Source organism: Fusarium phalaenopsidis (assembly GCF_050370095.1).
Source record: "Fusarium phalaenopsidis strain FUZ10S chromosome Unknown contig_32304, whole genome shotgun sequence".
Taxonomy (NCBI): domain Eukaryota; kingdom Fungi; phylum Ascomycota; class Sordariomycetes; order Hypocreales; family Nectriaceae; genus Fusarium; species Fusarium phalaenopsidis.
The window spans coordinates 3,411,731-3,431,547 of record NW_028145404.1 but is presented as its reverse complement, the minus strand read 5'-3'; the positions used below and the strand labels follow the sequence as shown (position 1 = coordinate 3,431,547).

Here is a 19,817-nt window from a genome sequence, read left to right as displayed (position 1 = left end):
CCACAGCTTGACTCTCATGGGATCCATGTCAACGTCATGGCCCGGTGATGGCTTTCTTCGCAGCTTAGGTATCTAGACACAATATTTTATGGCGATTTAATGCCAGTTTAACCAGCAAGTCTTTGGTAACACCTACCGAGGCTTGATAGCAAGGTATCAGCCGAGTAAACTGGAAGACGCGAGCCATGTGAACCAGGGTTGGTTGTTTCATTATATAAGCCACCTTCAGCCCGCCCAAGCCACCATGACGATGACGGCATTGCATCTTTATTGGAATCTCGGGATAAAAAAAAAATAAAAAAATCAAGGGTTGTTAATACGGCTAGACGAACTCCCCATTACCTCTTCCAACTCGCAATTCATTCCAAATACCAGCTCGAGCCAAAGACACTCCAGTCACTTCCATGCGTGCTAACTACATACGCACGTGGAAGCTGCATATCGGGAACAGTGCATCATCTGCAGCCGTCATGATGTGACTGATTCCAATGGCCTCGCGTATATCAAGAGGGTACTAACCCAGCATGAATTTTTACTCGCACAAATGGTGCCTAGCATTTCTCTGCACCGAGAGACAGAGCCCTGTTCGGTATCCTTACAGTAGCCTCAAATGCCTAGTCTTCCGTGCCGCGATAGAGCATTCCAAATACTATCCTGACACAACAACTCATCAGCGAATGTGTAAGCAGCCCGCATAGGTCCAACTCGAGATGGATGGCAGCCAACTCGGGAGTATAAGCCACCGCAGGACACGAGATAAAACATGGGTCAAAGACGAGATTTGGAATTGAGTAATTACACCAGAAAATCATGATTTCACTCACGTCAATATAATATTCCTCAGCACAGGACCCGGGCCTCTTACGTTGGTCGCCGAACCGCCCACTAACGGAGGGGCAGGACCGAAAAAACCTCCATCGCCGGGGTGGATTTCAAATCGTTCCAGGAGCATCAATCGATTGCCTTTGCCCTGCAGCTCCAGCTCCAGCTCACCAATCCTGTCTGTCCATCTGCCAGCCATCTCGCCATACCAATTGCTTACCCAATCACCCCGATCCCTACCTCCCATCCGACCCTACCAATCTGCTTCCGTCCCGCCCTCCTAGACCCCCGCCATTGCTATCGCCGCAGACGGAGGAAATAGGTAGCTGCTCTCATCATCAACACTCGGCCCTTAAAAGACGTCATCCCCCTCCCCTTCCTCCTTCTTTTATACCTTAAGGTTGAACCCACGAGGCGGCCTTTGTCCATGCAAGCTCTCGCCCACTCCCTGCGCTCATCGACCCTGTCTTCGTCCTCGAGAACGACCCCGCTGCGAATAGCTTCACTCGCCCGACATCTGTCCGCATCTGCGCGCACCATGGCTCCCATCACCAAGGAGACCGACTACCTCGTCATTGGCGGCGGCAGCGGAGGCCTGGCCTCTGCGCGCATGGCCAGCAACAAGTTTGGCATCAAGGCCACCATTGTCGAGAGCAAGCGACTCGGTGGAACCTGTGTCAACGTTGGGTGAGTTCTTTGGACATATGTGCAAGGGATCAGCTGCTGACGATTCCTCCCCTTCTAGATGCGTACCCAAAAAGGTGACTTACAACGCCGCCGCCCTCGCCGAGGCCATCCACGACTCCAAGTCCTACGGCTTCTCCGTCGAGGAGACGGCCCCCTTCGATTGGTCCACATTCAAGACCAAGCGCGATGCCTACGTCAAGCGTCTCAATGGCATCTACGAGCGAAACCTCAACAACGACAAGGTCGACTACGTGCACGGATGGGCTCGCCTCGTTTCCAAAAACCAGGCCGAGGTCACCCTCGACGACAACTCCAAGGTTCTCATCAACGCCAAGAAGATCCTCGTCGCTGTTGGCGGCAAGCCCACTCCTCCTCCTAGCATTCCCGGCGCCGAGCACGGTATCAACAGTGACGGCTTCTTCGAGATTGCCACTCAACCCAAGAAGGTCGCCATCGTCGGTGCTGGTTACATCGCCGTCGAGTTCGCTGGCATGTTCAACGCCCTCGGCACCGAGACTCACCTTTTCATCCGCTACAACACCTTCCTCCGAAGCTTCGACCCCATGATCCAGGAGTCTGTCACCAACGAGTACGAGAGGCTCGGCGTGAAGCTGCACAGGCGTTCGCAGGCCACCAAGGTTGAGAAGGACGCCAATGGCAAGCTCACTGTCACCTACAAGGACGACGAGGGCAACGAAACTGTCCTCAGCGACGTCGACCACCTTATCTGGGCTATTGGTCGCACCCCTGAGACTCGCGGCATCGGTCTGGAGGAGGCTGGCGTCAAGCTTGGCGAGAAGGGACACATCCTCGTCGACGAGTACCAAAACACCGCTGTCGACAACATCTATGCCCTCGGCGATGTTACCGGCGAGGTCGAGCTGACTCCTGTGGCCATCGCCGCCGGCCGCCGTCTCGCCCATCGCCTCTTCGGCCCCCCTGAGTTTGCCAACCTCAAGCTCGACTACAAGAACGTGCCCTCGGTGGTCTTCGCGCACCCCGAGGTCGGCAGCATCGGCCTGACAGAACCCCAGGCCATCGAAAAGTATGGCAAGGACAACATCAAGGTGTACAAGACGGGCTTCACGGCCATGTACTACGCCATGATGGAGCCCGAGCAGAAGGGCCCCACCAACTACAAGCTCATCGTGACGGGCCCCGAGGAGAGGGTTGTCGGCCTTCACATCATGGGCATTGGCAGCGGCGAGATGCTCCAAGGCTTTGGCGTCGCCGTCAAGATGGGCGCCACCAAGGCCGACTTTGACAGCTGCGTTGCTATCCATCCTACCAGCGCCGAGGAGTTGGTGACGTTGAAATAAATGAATGGGAATAGAGAAGAAAGAAGAACTAAATGTTGATAAAGAGATTTCAGATAGAAGGAGTTAATAATGGTTAAAGAACATTAAGCGTCGGTCGTTCATCAGTCGAGTGATATACTTCCTTTCAGTTTCCCCCTTTTCACCTGCAGTATATGCCGTGCCATCTCGACATTAGTCCGTAATATCATGTCTTTTGAACTCTAGCTCTCGTCATTGATCTCAGAGGACAATTCTCTGGCTCGGTCACATTCGGGTCAAGACTTCTTGCCCTGCCCATGTTGACAAACTCCCCCTTTCTGCTTGCTGTCTGATACTGCCCAGTTGCTCCCTCGCACTCGTATACCTACTACCATGCCCTTCCTGGTAAACTTTTGTCACCGCCATATGGCATCTTGCACCACGACAGCAGTCCTCACGAGATCACATTACTCAGTTCCCTGTCCCCAAGCTCTCCAAGAACCTGCACCCGCCCGCTCCGGTGTGATGCGGCTATCCGTACCGGTGCGGAAGCGTGCAGCTAACGGGGGAAGACAGGTACGCTCCATCGGTGCCGAGATGCAAGTCTCGGGTCGATGCCGCGTCCTTACATTAGGGGGCGTATGTTGAAAAGTGTGTAGTCATGCTGCTTGGGATGCCGGTTTTGGATGTTGGCAGCGTAACACAGACGTGGAGTCTTCTGTGTTCTTGCCCGGATCTGGCCAGGCACGCGGCGTTGTGCAAGTCTTGGGATACTATCTTGGTGGAGGATGACCAAGTGTTTTGCCTTTGCTAATGGGATGGGAAACGTGATATGGTTCATGTAGCAAGAGTCCATGCAGGCTCGTTGATGTATGGTCAGGGCAAGGGGTCACGATTTAGTCAGTACAACTCTTCATTCAGTACCTCCCAAGTCCTTGGTCATGAGCTTGCTTCTCGCCGAGTCCTCTCTTGATTTCCCCTCTCGTATCAACGTGAGGTCGGCTTGCTCATCTTGGCCAGGTCGTTGACCACAAATCACCATCGTCACGTTGAACTTGAAAGATCCTTGTCTCGTATCAGAAACACAGACATTATTCAGCAGTGGCACGGGGGGGGGGGTGTCAATGATCCTGAAAGACTCATCCCTGAGATCTCATGTCGAGTGACGAGAGACCTCCGACATAGCCGCAGAGAGAGGCTGGGGACAGAGTAGTTCATGCGGCTTACGGAGCTCCGAAGCATGGAGAACGTCCTAGCTACAACAAAAGTCCACATCCGAGTGCCCCGGGATTCGATTCGAGACATCAAGTCATGAGTTCATGGGCATGATTTGAAATGCTCCAAGTATCAAGAGGACAGGGGGCCCGCCGTTATCTCGGACATACCCTCGAGTAAGACTTTAAACCATGGACCTTGAGATTACTATATGCTCACCGTCCTCTCACCGTGCCGTATGCCGAGGCCATTCAGAGGACTCCGTAGGTCATGCAGTAACGATAGGGGTTGTATCTGGGTCTCGATGGCACCCAGAATGATACTCTGGAGCAACCTGCTGGATTCATCTCGAAGAGCGGTTGTGTCCGTGCTGTGGTAATAACGCATCGGAGTATTCAAGACGATCATCGTAAGGTTGTAGTTCCAGACCAGGGATGTTAAATCAAGTTTATCTATAGTTGATCGAACTTGGTCAATATCACCGGCATCTTAACAACCCAGTTCCTGGTTCAACCACGGTATAGCAGAGGGCAATATTGCACCATCCCTACCAGTAATCACCCGTCTCCATTTCTCCTGAATCACTGCAACGAGGGGGAAGCAACCCATCTGACTCGACCATCAAAGAGAATGGAGCAATCCCTCCGTAAATCCTACCCTAGACAAAACCCAACTCTCCAAAATGCCCCCCCCCACCCCTTGAGGATTCGCAATCTCAAGAGGAGGTCATCACCAAGGTCTCGTGAGCATCACCACACCCTCTCGCCGTCAGCTCTAGACAGGAAAAAGGCCAGCGGCGCCCTTGTCAAGGCATGTCATCGACGGCTACATCATAGGCTGAGAGGCAAAACCCCTCCTTTCCCATTCTTCCAAGGGTCTCACGAGTTCCTGCAGCAGCAGAGAAGCCAATCCCACCCTTTACTGCAAAGAGGAGAGGTCACATGGCGCGGCGCGTGCCCATTTCGCCGAGACATTAGCCACGCGCGTGAACCAAGACGCCACCTCCGCATTTCTCTTCCTCGACATGTTCCACGGAAATCTCTCTCAAACTCCAAAGGTCGATCTGAAGAGGGGTATTCACCACTAACCGTAGTCGTAATCACGAAAGAGCGCTAAGAGATAAGCTGGCGTGGCAGAGGTTGGCACATCCAAGGTCTGAAGTTGGTCACGGGAGAGGTGGTGTGACCGTCCACCCCCCGAGACTCGAGGGCCTTTGAGATTCCAGACTCGAGAGAGAGATAGAGAGATGGCACGGATGGCCCTTTTCGGGATGGGCGCAGCGCAGCGCAAGCAGGCAGCATGAGGGTAATACCCGTCCTGCAGCGCAGCACAGCGCAGCGACGAGGAGCTTGGAATGGGATAACCGCATGGCATGGCACTGCATCAGAGCCAACATGTCGTCACAGATGCTGTGCGCTTGCTTCCCCAAGGCCCAGGCAGTCGGATCCTCCACAGCCGTCCGTCCCGCTGTAAATCAACCAAAAGGGCCATCTCTTTGTCCAGCTGTTGGTGGCTTGCAGCGCCCTTCCCAAGCCGACGACTTGTTAGTGACGGCACAGCGCAGGATAGGCGCCCCCGACGATGGGATGCGGACCAGGCGGAATCCGAAGCAGCGGACCTGGAATCGCGCCGAGGACCCTTTGTTCGTGATGAGGTACGCCCCCTGAGCCAAGCAAGCAAGCAAGCAAGCAAACAAACAAACAAACAAAGACAGAAGAACCTACGCAACGGCGCGAGGACACGGCGTAGCCGCTAACACGGGGACATTTGTTTCGTGCCAAGCGGCCGACGGGAAGGAAAATGCCACCGCGCCGAAATGGAGAAATCCGGGGAAGACGGGGGCCCGCACAAAGCCCCGTCTTCTTCAACGGAGGTTGACAGAGAGCCAGCAGCCCCGGGAAGCCCGTACAGAGCTGATGAGCGCGTACGGATACAGTGACAGACAATACAGGGGGACCGAGAGCAAGCGATGCGACCTGTAAAGAGTGACGTGAATTCCATGACCAAGAATGGCACGTTGGACAAGCCCCCTTGCTCCAGCAAAAGAGGCATCTGCACGACAGAGGAGAGGAGCAACAGACGACTTCCCATTTCCCCAACCGTCGAACGTTGAATATTGGGTTCCACTTGGAGGCGCAGTCCGGGGTCGACGGCCATGATTGGCTCATGTTATGAAATTGAAGCGCACCATCAAAACCAGACAAGGGCGTGGCGAGACAGAAGAGACATGGGATGGGAGACAGGCGAGGGGAAGAGGGGGAGATGATGGACTTGCTTCAACTGGACAGTCGCTGGCGTTGCAATGGGCTGAATCCAAAGGCCGAGACGGGACGGGACAGACCCGAGAGACAGCCCAAGAATAGGACCTCTCATCTCTTGGACGGAGAAATTGGACGCCTGCGATGCAACAGCAACTCAATGCCAGTGTACTACTGCCAGCCCCTTGAAATTATTCGCCCGTTTCTGTTTGTCTTGGTCTCGCCATGCATACACGTCTCCCCCGCGGGAGGGTGGAGGGATGGCTACTCCTCCAAGGGCTCCTCTTGTGCAACACAACCAGTCTCGATTACTCGTCGAGACGCCCTCAACTTGGAGACGGTTGCAGCAACATCCAGAGCATGGACCAAGTCCTGCCCTGCCTTGTCCTGCCTGTTGCTGCGCTGTGCATGCCGTCTTTGAGCCGCCATCACCCGGCATGAGCCAGAGCCACCATCTCGAGCTGAACCCCCGTCGAAGGCTCGTAGCGAGGCCGAAGCCATCCTCGATAGTCCACACACATCCCGATTAAAGTGCCAGACAGTGTCGAGATCCCTGACGGTCATGATGGTGTCCTGTCTTTGCCTCCATTCCCGGCCAGGAGCGCAAGCGATCATGATGGCAGCGGCAAGGTATTGATGGATCAGTGACGCCCCCCTAAATCCTCGCAAGCCACGACGGTAAGGCAAGCTCTTCTTGACCCAGAAGCGTGCAGCTGCAGCAAACAATTGCAGTTCCCCTGGTCCTTGGCCTCCGCACAGACATAGCAGCTCGACTATCGAGAGCCTAATGACCCATCTTTGCCGCTCGTCAGGATATTACGGCCGGGCAACTGTGCCTGTGGGCGGCAGCACGCACATTTTGTTGAAAACGAATTCTTGTTTGTCAAAACCTGAGCTCAGCATCCATAATCCCCGCCTTCACTTGAAGGAGAAAGGTTTAGCTGGCAGAACCATATCACCACTAGGCACCGCTAAGAGGCTCCCGTCCTTGCTGGCTGCGGCAGAACCTGCAGTAATCAGGACGTAGCGTGGCACGAAGGGATGGGGGCCCTGAAAGGACTTCCGGTCCCCCAATATGCACTCTGCAGCATGTCCTCAGTGGCTCTCTCGCTGACCAGAGGTGAGCACTTTGGCAGAGTGCCCCAGCCTGTCCCCAGCCTGCCGCAGAGAATGCGGGGGAAGCCCATCCTTTTGTGACTTGTCAGATCGCCTAAGCAAGACAGCCGTCCTCCGCGGGTGGGAAATGGCACGATGCAACGCTGCGCCAGGACAAAACAGGCCAGCGAGGCGAAAGGACAGGGACAAAATTTTGATAAGGAGGCAAAGGAAAAAAAAAAAAAAAAAAAAAAAAAAAAAAAACCGTTGCTGAATACCAGGGACGCCATGTGGTCCCTGCTTTCAATGTCTTTGAAAAACGTGTCAGCGTCGAAGAGCCAAAGCAAGGGGTGGATAGAACCCGGTCGTCGTGTTGTCCAAGTCAAGTTGGAGAAGGCCATTGTCTTGTCCTTGAAGCATCCAATTGACCAACACATTTCGCTTATTCCAGAGGCGTAGATCAGCTCAGATCCAACCCGCAAGGTCAGGGTTAAGCGGCTCACTGCAGCACGACCCAAGCTGTCGCATTCGGAACAAGGGGGCTGATGCTGATGCTCATGATGCTGGACCATGATGTTGGGGTTGGTTGGTTTGCCCGCCCGGTCGCCTGCCTTGCCTTGCCTTGCCGTCGTCTGCCTCTGCCTCTGCCTTGCTTGATTGCATGCTTGCCTGCCGCTGAAGCGAGATGCTGCCTCCCGATGCTACTCTATCGTGCGGCTCAGGGGTTGGTCTTGTCGCCCGTCTCTGTCAGCTTGGCCACCGTTATCAGTCAATTAGGAATGTGACGGTCATAAAACACACCAGACTACCAAACACCGGATGAACATGACTGGCTGGTTGGTTGGCTGGCGTAGGTTTTTTTTGCATGCCTGCCGTGAGGCAGCCGTTGGATGCTGTCTTGTCTGTCTCTCTGTCTGGCCTTGGGAACCCCCTTCGAGGCTGAACTCTGAGACCTTCTGGATTATTCTCGTGACTCAACCGCCCAGCCCCCGTCAGCAGTCAGACTCAGGCTCGGTGTCAGAGTCAGCCGGAACCACGAGGAAGTGTCAAGAAGCTAGCAGCAGTGCCTGACTACCAGAAAACCGGGAACGGAAACCAAGAAAAGAAGCTCGATGAAAATTCTTTTTGCTCATCAAACGTGGCTCGTCCGTCGGTCGTGTCGTCGTTCGTGTCTTTGCGACCAATCCTCGTACGACACGGCACTTCAAGCGGCCTGTGAACCAATCAATAGCCCATGCACACGCCCTTGGCGGGAGCCATGAGCGGCTTGCTCGGGGCGACGCGGCTGCTGCTGCGCTGCTTGCTGCTAGTGAGAGATGCATGCGCTGCGTCAGAGAAGTCAGACACTCCTAGACTCGCTCGAGACTGTCTGTCCGTGTCCGTGACGCTGTCAGGGATGCAAGGCACGAAACGGCACGCACCAGCTCTCGAAACGTGCCCATGCCATCGTCAATCCAAACAGGTAGTCTGTCAATCAATCGCAGACATAGTCAAGTCTCGTCTTGCAGACCCATAACCAATTGTCGTGACCCTCTCGAACCTGATCTGATGACCCTCTCATGGCGATGCCCCTGTGTCAACCATTGGGCCATGACCACAAGAGATGGCGATATCAAGGAAACTCTAGCATCAAATTTTCAGCCCCAACCCAATGACCAATATCTCCATCAATCGTCACGATGGTGCAAGCTCGTGCCTGAATGTCCCCACTCGAGGCGAGTTCCATCTCATTGCACAACCCAATCTCACGATGGTATCACCTCACGAGGGCTGAGCCTCAAGCCCTTACTCATCCACCTGGAATCCACCTGGTCGCTTGACTTCTCCACTGGCAACACTGCCGACGACAAAGAAAAAAAAATGTCGTCACTGGCACCGCAGTCGGCCGATTCGCTCGAAATCAAGCTTGGCTTTTGACGGCGCCTTTACACTTTGGGACAAGCCTCTCTCCAGCTAACAATGAATGAGAAAAAGAAACAAGAGCTGCAGACAGGCTTGACGGGGAAGTCGGCGAGTGGAAAAGGTCTCCATAAGGCGCCATGCAGAGGGCGTGTCGTTAGATTGGGCTGCCTCTAACCTGAGACGGAATAGACCAATAGGCTATTGTCGATCATGCCCAACTTGGCAGCCGAGCTATTCCTGTCAAGGACCTCTTGTCCAACGAGCCTGATGCCCCAAGACCATTAACCAGTCAAGGAACACTCTGGGGATATCTCTTGGCACCGTCGATAATGTCCAAGGATCAGATGTTTGGATGGTGGAGCCGCTGAGCAAGGTCTGGCAAGGCAAGGCAAGGCCACCATCACGGAGGATTTCTTTAGCGGCCACCACTGAGAGAGGGCGGTTGTGAAAAAAGAAACGAAAATTTTGCTCTCTCAATCTCAACCTGTCAGATCATGGTGGTTGCCCGACGAATGAAGTTGCTCACCTTGCCACAGGGCAGAGGTCAGCATCAAGGCCACCACACCATCACATCTCTAGTGAACATGCTGTGCCATGCTTTCTTCTTCTTCAGTCAGACTGTCAGCCTATTCCTGACGGCGGCTGGCTGGGTTGGTTCCCTCTTTGGCAACCCTCGACCTGAAGTTGACCTGCATGAGCATCCCAGCCTCATGGATGGTTCGCCCGCTCACTGCTGCAAGGTACAAAGTACACCTGCACTGCGCTCACTCTCTCATACAGGCGCCTCCAACCGCTGTAAGCCGACATATCTCGGGGATAGAGACCATCTTTTGCCTTGTTGAGACGTTGCGAATAGTAATCTTGTTGGCACTAACGTCCGACCTTGACTACTAGTCTCTGTCTCCATCTGCGGTTGATGTGATGAGCACTGACTATCACGATGCCGGCGTCATCCAACACGATCTGCCGCTCCTTTCTTTTTCATCGGCATTTTTCCATCGCCATATTTCTTTTGCGGCTTCGGCGCCTGAGCGCCGTCATCACCGCGACTAAATATGGCAGTCTTACTCTGTCAGTGCCTAGCGTCTCGGACAGTTCGCGAGTCCCTGTATGGCGTTCCTTGAGGCCTGTCTGGGCCATTGCTCATCTTCACCTCAGAGCCGCCACTGGGCGGCCGCACGGGCATCGTCACGAATAGGGGCTTGGTCCAAGTCCACGAGCCCCCTCCTAGATGGCTTGGCCGGGTTGGCTGGAGGGTGAGGTGATCGATAAGCCCACCATCAAGAGTCCACCAGACCACCAGTGTTTCTCACTCAAGTCACAGCCCACCAGATTGGGCCCCGCATCCCAGGCCATGTCCTGTCCTGCGGCAGCTTGAACACCCCTGGCGGCGATGGTTCGTCCTGTTCCAGGTGATGCACCTAACATAGTGTCCATGTTGGTGAGTGAGTGTCCAATGTGACTCTTCAGGTGCCTGCTTCATCGGACAAGCCGGTTGGCTTGCAGAGAAAATTCTGAAAAATACGAGCAGTCTGTAGCTGAACAACCTTCGCTTTGGCATCCATGGTTGAGGCGCCACGGCACCCAACAAGGAAAAAATCTGCTCTGACGGCTTGCGTCTTCATCTCGTTTGGGATAATTCACCTGCCGGCTTGGGCGAATTGAGCTGCTGAATGCCAGCTGGTGAGGCGAGCTCGCTCATCTTGGTTCATCCCTAGCTGCAGCTGCTCGCTTACACGCACGGATGATGCAGTCGACATGATTGTCGGCCGCGATGAGAGATTGACAGGGCACTTGCCCGTGGTTCATACCGACATGTTATTCCCGTAGCAAAATCTGCCAACAGTCCCCGCTGCTCTGCGAACAAGGACGCAAACGAACGAACTCCTGAATGACAAGAAAGGAATGAAACCCTCGAGGGTTCATGTCCTAGGGCTAGCCGACGAGGGAGCTCCCTGGTTCCCGCGTGGCCAGTGCATCGAGCCTCGGCCCCCTGCATGGCGTTCTAATCTTTGCTGTGGCTTTTGATGCCATTGTCCAGATCCAGCCAACAAGAGCAGCAAGGGCTCGTCAAAGAAGAGACTGCTCGGTGTAAGCGGTTTGCGCCCAGCACACCGGTCAGAATCGCAGTCTCAATTCAGACAAGCCCACCGTTCTAGGCTCAAGCCCACTGGAATAGAGTTCACGTCACGGCGGCTGGTACCGGATCGTGGACCAAACAGCTGCCAGCTCCCATGGCACCACTTCCTCTTTCGTCGCCTTGTCCGACAAGGCGCTGTGCTATTGACGGCTGACGATGGACAAATCTGGCAAGCCTGCTGAGCTGACTGCGAACCGTGGGGGAATATTGTCTTGTCCATCGGCCGCCCGAGTTATCTCCTGGGTAGCGTTATCCGTCGTATCTTCGCTGGAGCTGCTGCGGGCGTTGATGTTGCAACACATTTGGGGGTCATCCATTAAACGAATTGATCGAGTGGGGGGCGCAATCTATAGTAGCACAAGGGCACCTCGGCCATTGCGTGTTAGCTTCATGTCAACGGCGTCTCGGCTTTAGGTTTGACATACAGTGGACGATCAATTGTTTAGTTCCCATCATCACATTGGGATCACCAGGGCGTCGAGGACACATTGTAGGATCAGCGTTGTGGTGTAATGCCGTGGGTGAGCGAGACTCGAGTACGTCTCCTGTTGCTGCACCCAGTCTGTCATGATTGTTGATAATCGAATCGACCCCTCATCAACGCGGGCAGCCAACCATTCGCTGAAGAACCATGGGAGATGCGGCAGTGCCTCCGGATAGGAATCTGTTCTCCCACGTTTTGACGTCGAGAACGGCCCAGATGAAACCCGTTGTAACAGCCGCCAAAGCCGGCGACAACCACATGATTGGCGAATCAGAGCAGCCCATTGTCTGCCGGTTGACAATTGAACCGGCTGCCCCTCTTCTCGATACGCCTCGCTGCAACTGTAAGACCATATGCTGCGTGAGTTGCGTTCCAGATGGCGTCTTACAGTATTGTCTTGTCTTGATATGCTCGGCGGCACGGCACTGTCATGGATCTTACACGTCGTGCTCAAGCGTCGAATGGTGTTACTCGTGGACTGTCACCCTGGAGAGCATGACTCTGAGTCGCATCCAGTTACAACAATGGCCTCGACGAGCGACATGTCAAGTCGAGAGACGGTCCTTGTGTTTCTGCCACCTTGAGCCTCGAGGCCCGCAAGCTCCACATGAATCCGGGGGAAAAAGACGCCTGCCCGTCAAAGGTGCTGTAGCGTGATGCATCATATTGACTTGATTGACGCCTCCTCTTGTTCCTGGGGTAGAAACGGCGCAGCAAAGATACGCCCCGGCAGGCACCTTATTCCCATACCCGCCTGTCGACAAGCTAACGTTAGAGATACAATTAGGAGGACCGAAAAGGGTCTCCTACAGCGTCCCAGGTTGTTCTGCGGAGGAGGTTGGAATATGTGGTCAGGTGGCTGTATCAAGACGGGACACGGTTGGATGGGGTAGACAGCTAGAACAACCATGATTCGCTGCCGGCCCCTTGTCATCCCCGCCTCCAGAAGCAGGAAATATCGAAAATGGAATGGCCAACTTGGCGACGACCATGGAAGCAAGCACCACATGGCTCTGCGTGCTTGTTAGCTGGTGATCATGATAGAGGATCACTGTCAATCTCCTCTCGACCACGCAATCCTGGCGAACCTGGGGTAGGATGCACAGACTGGTCATATCGTAGCGCCGAGGGCCTTGAGACTATTGATAGTCAAACTGACACAAGAGCAAGGTGACAGACTGGGTTGTTCACACGCTCTTGAGCACAAGAAGGGCGCGGTGCAGCAGGTGATAGACATACAGATGCAAGAGCCGAGTGCCTGGCGGTTGGTCTCTCTGATAGCTGTAGGGCGTACATCGTAGTCGCGTCTCAGCTTGATACGTCTCTGCCACATCTTGGGCTCAAATGAGTCCATGAGTTATCAGCACTCGTAACTCGTCCACTGCAAGCTTGCAAAAACTTCACACCATCCGCCTGACAACCTAAACATGGGTAGTAGACGTTAAACATCCCGTCGTGTCAACTCGAGGGGACGGTTCGCGGCAGATTGTGGCGATTAGATAGAGTTTTTTCCCTTGCCTCGCAAATTTCCGCAGAAAAATTCAGGGTCCAGTCCCTGAAATTTTTTTTCCCTGCTTGATCTCCCATTGCTGATCCCGCTTAGGTTGTCAACCCATATCTGGTGGCGAGGATGGTGGTTGATACAACCCTGGTGGTTGACCCTCGCCGGCCTGGTTGTCTCGACGTGCAACGGTCGCCTCCCAAAGGTATTGTGGCTGGCGAGCAGAAGACCTTTGTGGGAAGGCTGCTGGGAGGGCATTGGCTTGGTAGGTTTAAGGTGCAAGACAGTGACCAATGGTGTGATGCACCTAGCGCAGGACAGGAGAAGCCTTCAGAGTGGCCGACAAGAGGGTGGTACTGCGTCTACTAGGCGGTTTGATCTTGTTCTCTTTCGGAATACCCTTCTGGGGAGGTCCACCTAGAACCCCGGACGGAGTCTTTGTAGACAGGACATGCAATTCGGAGACGTATTTGCGAATGATGGCGTCACTGCAACGTCGAGCGCTTCGAGCGTCTCACAAGTCGATTGCGCGTCTGCTTGAGAGGAGGTTGATGGTCAACGACACGGCAGCAGAGCGGCAGGGGAACTCCAGCGTCATGTCTGCGTCTGGCCATGGACCCGGTCGAGACAGGAATGGGATTGCCGCATTGAGCGAGGAACCCATGGCTCAAGCAGAATAGATGAGCAAATATGCCGTGCCTGAACGGGTTCTCTCTCGTATTGCCTTGGCTCGTCTGTTCCATGCAGCAAGTGCTCGACGTGTTGGAAAACTCTTCGTGTCAGTTACAAGACGAGATGAGGATGCTGAAGGGTGATCTGGGGCGATAACAGCACATGATATTCACAATCATCTTGTAAGTCGCTGACAGTGACAAAGGTATCTTGGCCTGGAACTGAGAGCAGCGGACGGCCAGCACGTTGACAGTCGAAGTGGATTTTGCGTGCTCCAGGTGGAGAAGCAACTGAAGCAGCAGAGGCCAAAAAGGTGGAGAGGGGTGTGGGAAGGAGAGGAGTAGCGACCATGCCCGGAAGGTACTAGACTCTTCCAGCTAATCCTAATGCGGGCTTCCTGCGGCCGCAGCTCTGCTGTGCTGCTCTCCCAGACTCCCCTCCAGCGACCAGTCATCAGCGGCAGACGCCTTCCATTGTCCATTCCTGGGCTGGCCTTGGGCCGCACTGAAGACAGAGGCGAGAAGCGCCTGGCGAATGGGCAAGGCGAGAGGCACAGTGAAGAAGGCAGACAGCCAGGAGAGCTTGGGCAACGCTGCAGCAGCAATAACTCTCACAACAGAGAGACGAGCAGAATATGAGAGAAATCGACCCAGGGCGTGCGTTACTGTCGCTGTTCGCCGGCAACCCCCTCCCCCAGGTCCAGAAACCCAACCCTAGGTCGACGACACCCATTGACCAGTCAGCAGTGTGGTCACTGGGTCAAACGGCAGAGTAGAATGCCGGCAAGAGAATCCCATGAGGGACCAGAGTTTGCGATGGGACACGGAGAAAGCAGGCCATCGGCGAGCCGGCCTCACACCACGGAGAGCGGAGGCACGGGGTTGACGGAGGCAGCTTGGACACCACTCTGGAGCAGAGCAAGCTCTGGGCAGCGGGGGGACACTGGGCACTCCGGCGGCCAGCGGGCAGAACCGTGCAGAATTGCACGGCGAGGAGGCGAAATATCATCCCACCGATGTCGCTGTGGTGCTCAATCAGCCCAGGCCCCAGCCAAGAATCTCGGCTGATGCCCTCGCGGCGGGACCCTCAAGTCCCGTTCGCACCCGCCTGAGTCACCTCATCGAAGCTCAACATGGGCGATAGCTGTCGTGGATGTGGACTGAGCACAGAGCAAAAGATGGGAAAAATTTTCTGCACTCATTGCAATCTCGTAGTATCCGTAGCCTCAGCTCGGCTAGGCAGGACAGACAGGGCACGGCCAGCCAGCCATGTCTCCAAGAAAATCACACGCCAGTGTCTGGTGTCTGAATGTCTTGGGTCCTTTGTCAGGCTTGTCTCTGGATGGGCGAGAGATGGTTGTGCATTGGATGCTGGGACGCTGTGTTGTGCTGCTAATACTGGGCTGCGATAGCGACAGCAGAGCTCTTCCTCCGCTGGAGTCTTGCACCTTCAGGCCCGCACTCCTCGTCATTGCTCTCACGCCCGTGGCACACTCCCCCATCAAGGTCGAGACACCCAGGCGTCGGCATGACACACCCCTCCTCGTCCTCTGGCTCGCCCACCCACGCCAGGCGGGCGTCCATGAGTGAGCCATCCAGAGGGCGTGGGGCGTGAAGGCGGCGTCAGACAGGGCGTGAAGCCCACTCTCTCGAGGAGTGGGGGTACGTACTTCACCAATTGGATCCCTGCCTGCGCTAGCATCTGCTGCAGGGCATTCGGGTGGGGATACTGAGGAGCTATGCTGCTTTGAGCGGAGCAATGGTGTGTGCCTGTACCCTCCTCCACATTTTCTTAGGCAATGTACCTCTAGCGCCAGGCTTTGTCGTGCAACTGAGGTGATCATCCACCAGGCACAGCCCGGGAGAGCAGAATAGTACATATGTTGGAGTCCCCCTCGAACCTCTTCCCATTCTTCTCCGTTATCACCATCTCGACTCTCACCTGCAATCTCTCCAATTGCTTCTACTTCTTTCATTTGAGCTGCTGGCCTGACTGGATCTGACACTGCCATCACTCTTCATCTCTATCTACCCTTACTCGCTTGTAATCCTTGACTCGTCCCCCAACTCAACTCGACTTCGACTCATCCCCTCGAACCCATCCGACTGACTACCCTCTATCGGCTGGCTTCACCAAGAGATAAGACTACAAATTGAGACGCCAGACACTCGTCTACGTCTCGAGCTATCTTCCTGGGCACACCACCCTCAACTCATCCACCACTCACACACACCACACAACACCGAAGCCATGGACTTCGACTCCTGGTCTCACTCCTTCTGCCTCGCTTGCGACAAGCAGGTTCAGACTTCGACCGACGCCTACTGCTCCGAATCTTGCAGACTGGCCGACTTCGAGAAGACCTCGACAACCTCCTCGCAAGCCAGCTCACCTGGCTTCGCTCCTCCTTCCTACCCTTGGACGTCGAAAACCTCCAGCTCAGGCTTCTACCTGTCTCCCGCCTACGACTTCTCCAACGCGAAGCCCTACGGCGCTCGACACATGAGCCAACCAAACTGCAAGCCCTACGGCACCGAGCAGTCCACCGCCAACGTCCGATCCCTCACCCCCTCAAGCTCCCACAGCAGCCTCTGCTCCATGCAGAGCACCTCTACAACGGGCGAGTCAACTCAGCTGTCTGACAAGGCGAGGAAAGAGCTCCGAGCGTACGCTGTCTCATTCGAGCAAGTACGGATGCAGCGAAGACGATCATACTAGACAACACAACACATCACGCATACACGACACTACACTCAAACGACCCTCGCTGCTTTTGAATTTCAAGACCACGCAACTCACTCCAATAACCACAACTGCATAAACACACGAACACTACAACAACACCTCACGCATTTTTTTTTTCTTCTCTCAAGAATTTGTTTGTACCAAAGAAGGGCATTACACCGGAGCACTGCATCAAAAAAAGTTTGTTTTTACATCGACCCAACACGATTCTCTATCTCGACCTGCTTTGGGCGGGATCATCTGGGCGGCTTTATTGTCCATGGGTTTACGGGATACGGGAGCCATGACGGGCACCTTGTACCAAATAAAGGGCGGAGTTGATATCGCATGGATTATGGGAGCACTTGGGATCCACGGGAGGTTATCATGATACTGGGACACGACGGCGTCTGCTACCCGCCAGAGAGCGGCCGGGATGCAACAACGGGGACATTTTGGGTCAGGCGTACAGGACCGACCAGGCACACGAGCCGGTCGATGGTTGTCATATCGGGAGGGTTGCTGCACTTTTGACCAAGGGGTTACTGGCCATTCACAGGAACTGCGGAAGACTGCACAGCATAGCATAGCATAGCATACTATAGCCAAAGAACGGATTTTTCTCCCTCCACACACGCGTCCATCCATCCATCCATCCCTGTGTTCACAGACAGATCCATACAGACCAGACCATGCAGAGGTACCAGGCGGCAGAGGCCGAAGCCAGCCCAGTCTTCTCCACAATTCTCCATCTCCGTCCCCAACTCCTCTCGGTGTCACCCTCCTGATGGACAGTGTTAGTGGTGATGGCTAGTGGGCAGAATTGCTTTTCTCGGGGCTTTTGCAGAGAGTCGCCGGCACTTGATGGGCGTCTCTCCAAGGATTGCCCGAGTTTTACTACGGTAAACAATGGACTGGGATGATTGATTAACTGCAGTGACTCGGCAACTGTTTACACTTTCACGGGGCTGGTGACATGGTTGGCAGCATTTGTCAAAGACTCTGGTCCGGTCCTGAGCAAACAAAACAGTCATCGACCCCTAGCGCCTTGTGGGTGAGTGAGGGCGAGAGTGTGACTAAGCCAACCAACCAACAAGAAACTTTGAGGGAGCGAGTTTCGCAATGGCGTCTCCAGATTGAGGCGAAACGACGAGGGCGCTAGCAAAAGCCTGACGGGTCATGCTCCATGAGAGCTCCATCTCAGCTCTGTTCCCCAGACTTGGTTGACTTTGGCGCGAACAGCTCTATTGGTGTGAGAGCAACAGTCAGTCATTCAGTCTCCGATGTCCGGCGCACATGAGCCATCATCTGGTTTCGCATCACCGATGGATGGGGCCATGATGAATCCATTGCGAAGGCCAGCTAACACCAGCACCAGCACCCGAAACGTGCTCGTCGATGGGCATGATGCCACCCGGCCGAAATGGAGTGAGACGATAACTCAATTCACCAGAGACAGTTTCAATGCTACCTATCATGCATAAGCACCCCTGGTGTGCCTGGCTCTTTTTCTCACTCAACAGCACAGAGCACAACTCTGCCAACTGGGGACGCCGGCGCGCAATCCCTGGTTCACGATAGCACGCTGAAAAAGTCTTTCGCACACAATTTTAGCTCTTTGGCCACCCCCAAACTTCGGGTCCCCCCTTTACAAGATTTTTAGCCCCTCGGGAGCTCGTCTCGCCTGTTTCCGCCTTGGATGGGCCCCCCCATCCATCACATCCCATTGATTTGCAAGGTTTGAAACGTCATGCTAAGGCGGGCCGTATTGGTATGGAGCTATTTTTTTTTTTTTCGCTTGGGGTTCTGCCAGCGCATCGTTACCTTCGGAATCGGCGATGCTGACTGAGATTGATGATCTGAGCTACTGGCTAGACGATTGACTGAGCTGGCTAGCTAGCTGGCTTGACGCTGGGAGGAGAAAGAAAAATAGTGGATAATTTTTTCCCTTGCCCTTTGTTTGTCTTGCTCACTTGCAAACTGCCAGGGAACGACAATTGTTCTGTCTGACCAGGGCGGCTTCCGAAACAGCGATTAAGAAAAATTTTCTTTGGCTCTTACGGGCTACGCATTGCAATGGGATTGGATATCCAGCGAGATTGAGGGCTTGTTAGCGACGCTCCCTTTGATGACGCTGTCGTCGAACCGGGAGCCCCTACAAAGGCAGAAGCGTCTCTATCCAAGGCTGTGGCGCGCCCAGTTTCATGCCTCTTCACCTTGAGTCGGCCGAGATCTACATCATCGTCGGCAGGGTCCGCCGGGTCGCCTGTTGATGGACGGCTTCGGCGCTAACAACCCGGGAGAAAGAGCTTTACCATGCATGCCTCGATTATCCAAAGCTGGACTCACCGTCCGACGCCCATGAGCCGTTATTTCCCCCTTATTGCTCCCATCTCGGCAGATGGACGAGCAGTTCATTCGCTTCGCCGGCAGTGAGACCTTGCATTTGGAACATTATGGAGTAAATGTGGGCTGTTTCGGCGGGAGGGGGCATTGTCATGCTTGCCTGCCTCCGGAGCATCTTGGACGGACGGGACGGATCCATGGATCGAGATGAAGAGATCCATTGCTTCTTTCTCCGTCGGTCAATACTACGGTACTGTGCCTACGTGGCCGGCCGTCTGCTGTTCCCTTCTCTTCTGTACCCTGCCCGGAGCCCCTGGAACCTTCCTTGATCGCCGGGGGTCGGCCCGGACGTTGCGGAAGCTCTTCCTCGCGAGAAGCATCCATGGAAAGCAGGGACCGCTGGGTGACGTCGGCGAGCAAATCCTCGGTCTGCTCCGCTTCATGAGAGAGGGCGTGGGTGTGTCTTGTAAGCCTTCCTTGGTCGAGACTTTGAATGATGGACAAATGTGTGCATCATGGGTTCTACGACGGCAGCATTTGCACAACTTGAAAAAATTTATGCCTTCTTTGTTTTTCCATTTGTCTCAACCAGGAACCGCCATCTCTGGCCTGTACTCACTAGCCCCCACTCCGCCTTTTTTCCCCTTTCATTGCAATGCGGGTGCCTTTTTTGACTCTGAGGCTCTTCAGGGCG

General features: G+C 54.7%; 2 protein-coding genes across 2 annotated transcripts; both read left to right on the top strand.

The window, feature by feature from the left end:
- Window positions 1-1,360: 1,360 nt before the first annotated feature.
- On the top strand, window positions 1,361-2,828 carry LRP88_10314 (glutathione-disulfide reductase GLR1; the record flags this gene model as incomplete). Its single annotated transcript, XM_083246778.1, has 2 exons — window positions 1,361-1,509; window positions 1,568-2,828. The coding sequence occupies 2 exons, from the start codon at window positions 1,361-1,363 to the stop codon at window positions 2,826-2,828; spliced, it is 1,410 nt and encodes a 469-aa protein (XP_083097891.1).
- A 13,475-nt stretch (window positions 2,829-16,303) lies between these two features.
- Window positions 16,304-16,771, top strand: LRP88_10313 (uncharacterized protein; the record flags this gene model as incomplete). Its single annotated transcript, XM_083246777.1, has 1 exon — window positions 16,304-16,771. One exon carries the CDS (start codon window positions 16,304-16,306, stop codon window positions 16,769-16,771), a length of 468 nt encoding a protein of 155 aa, XP_083097890.1.
- Window positions 16,772-19,817: the final 3,046 nt, after the last annotated feature.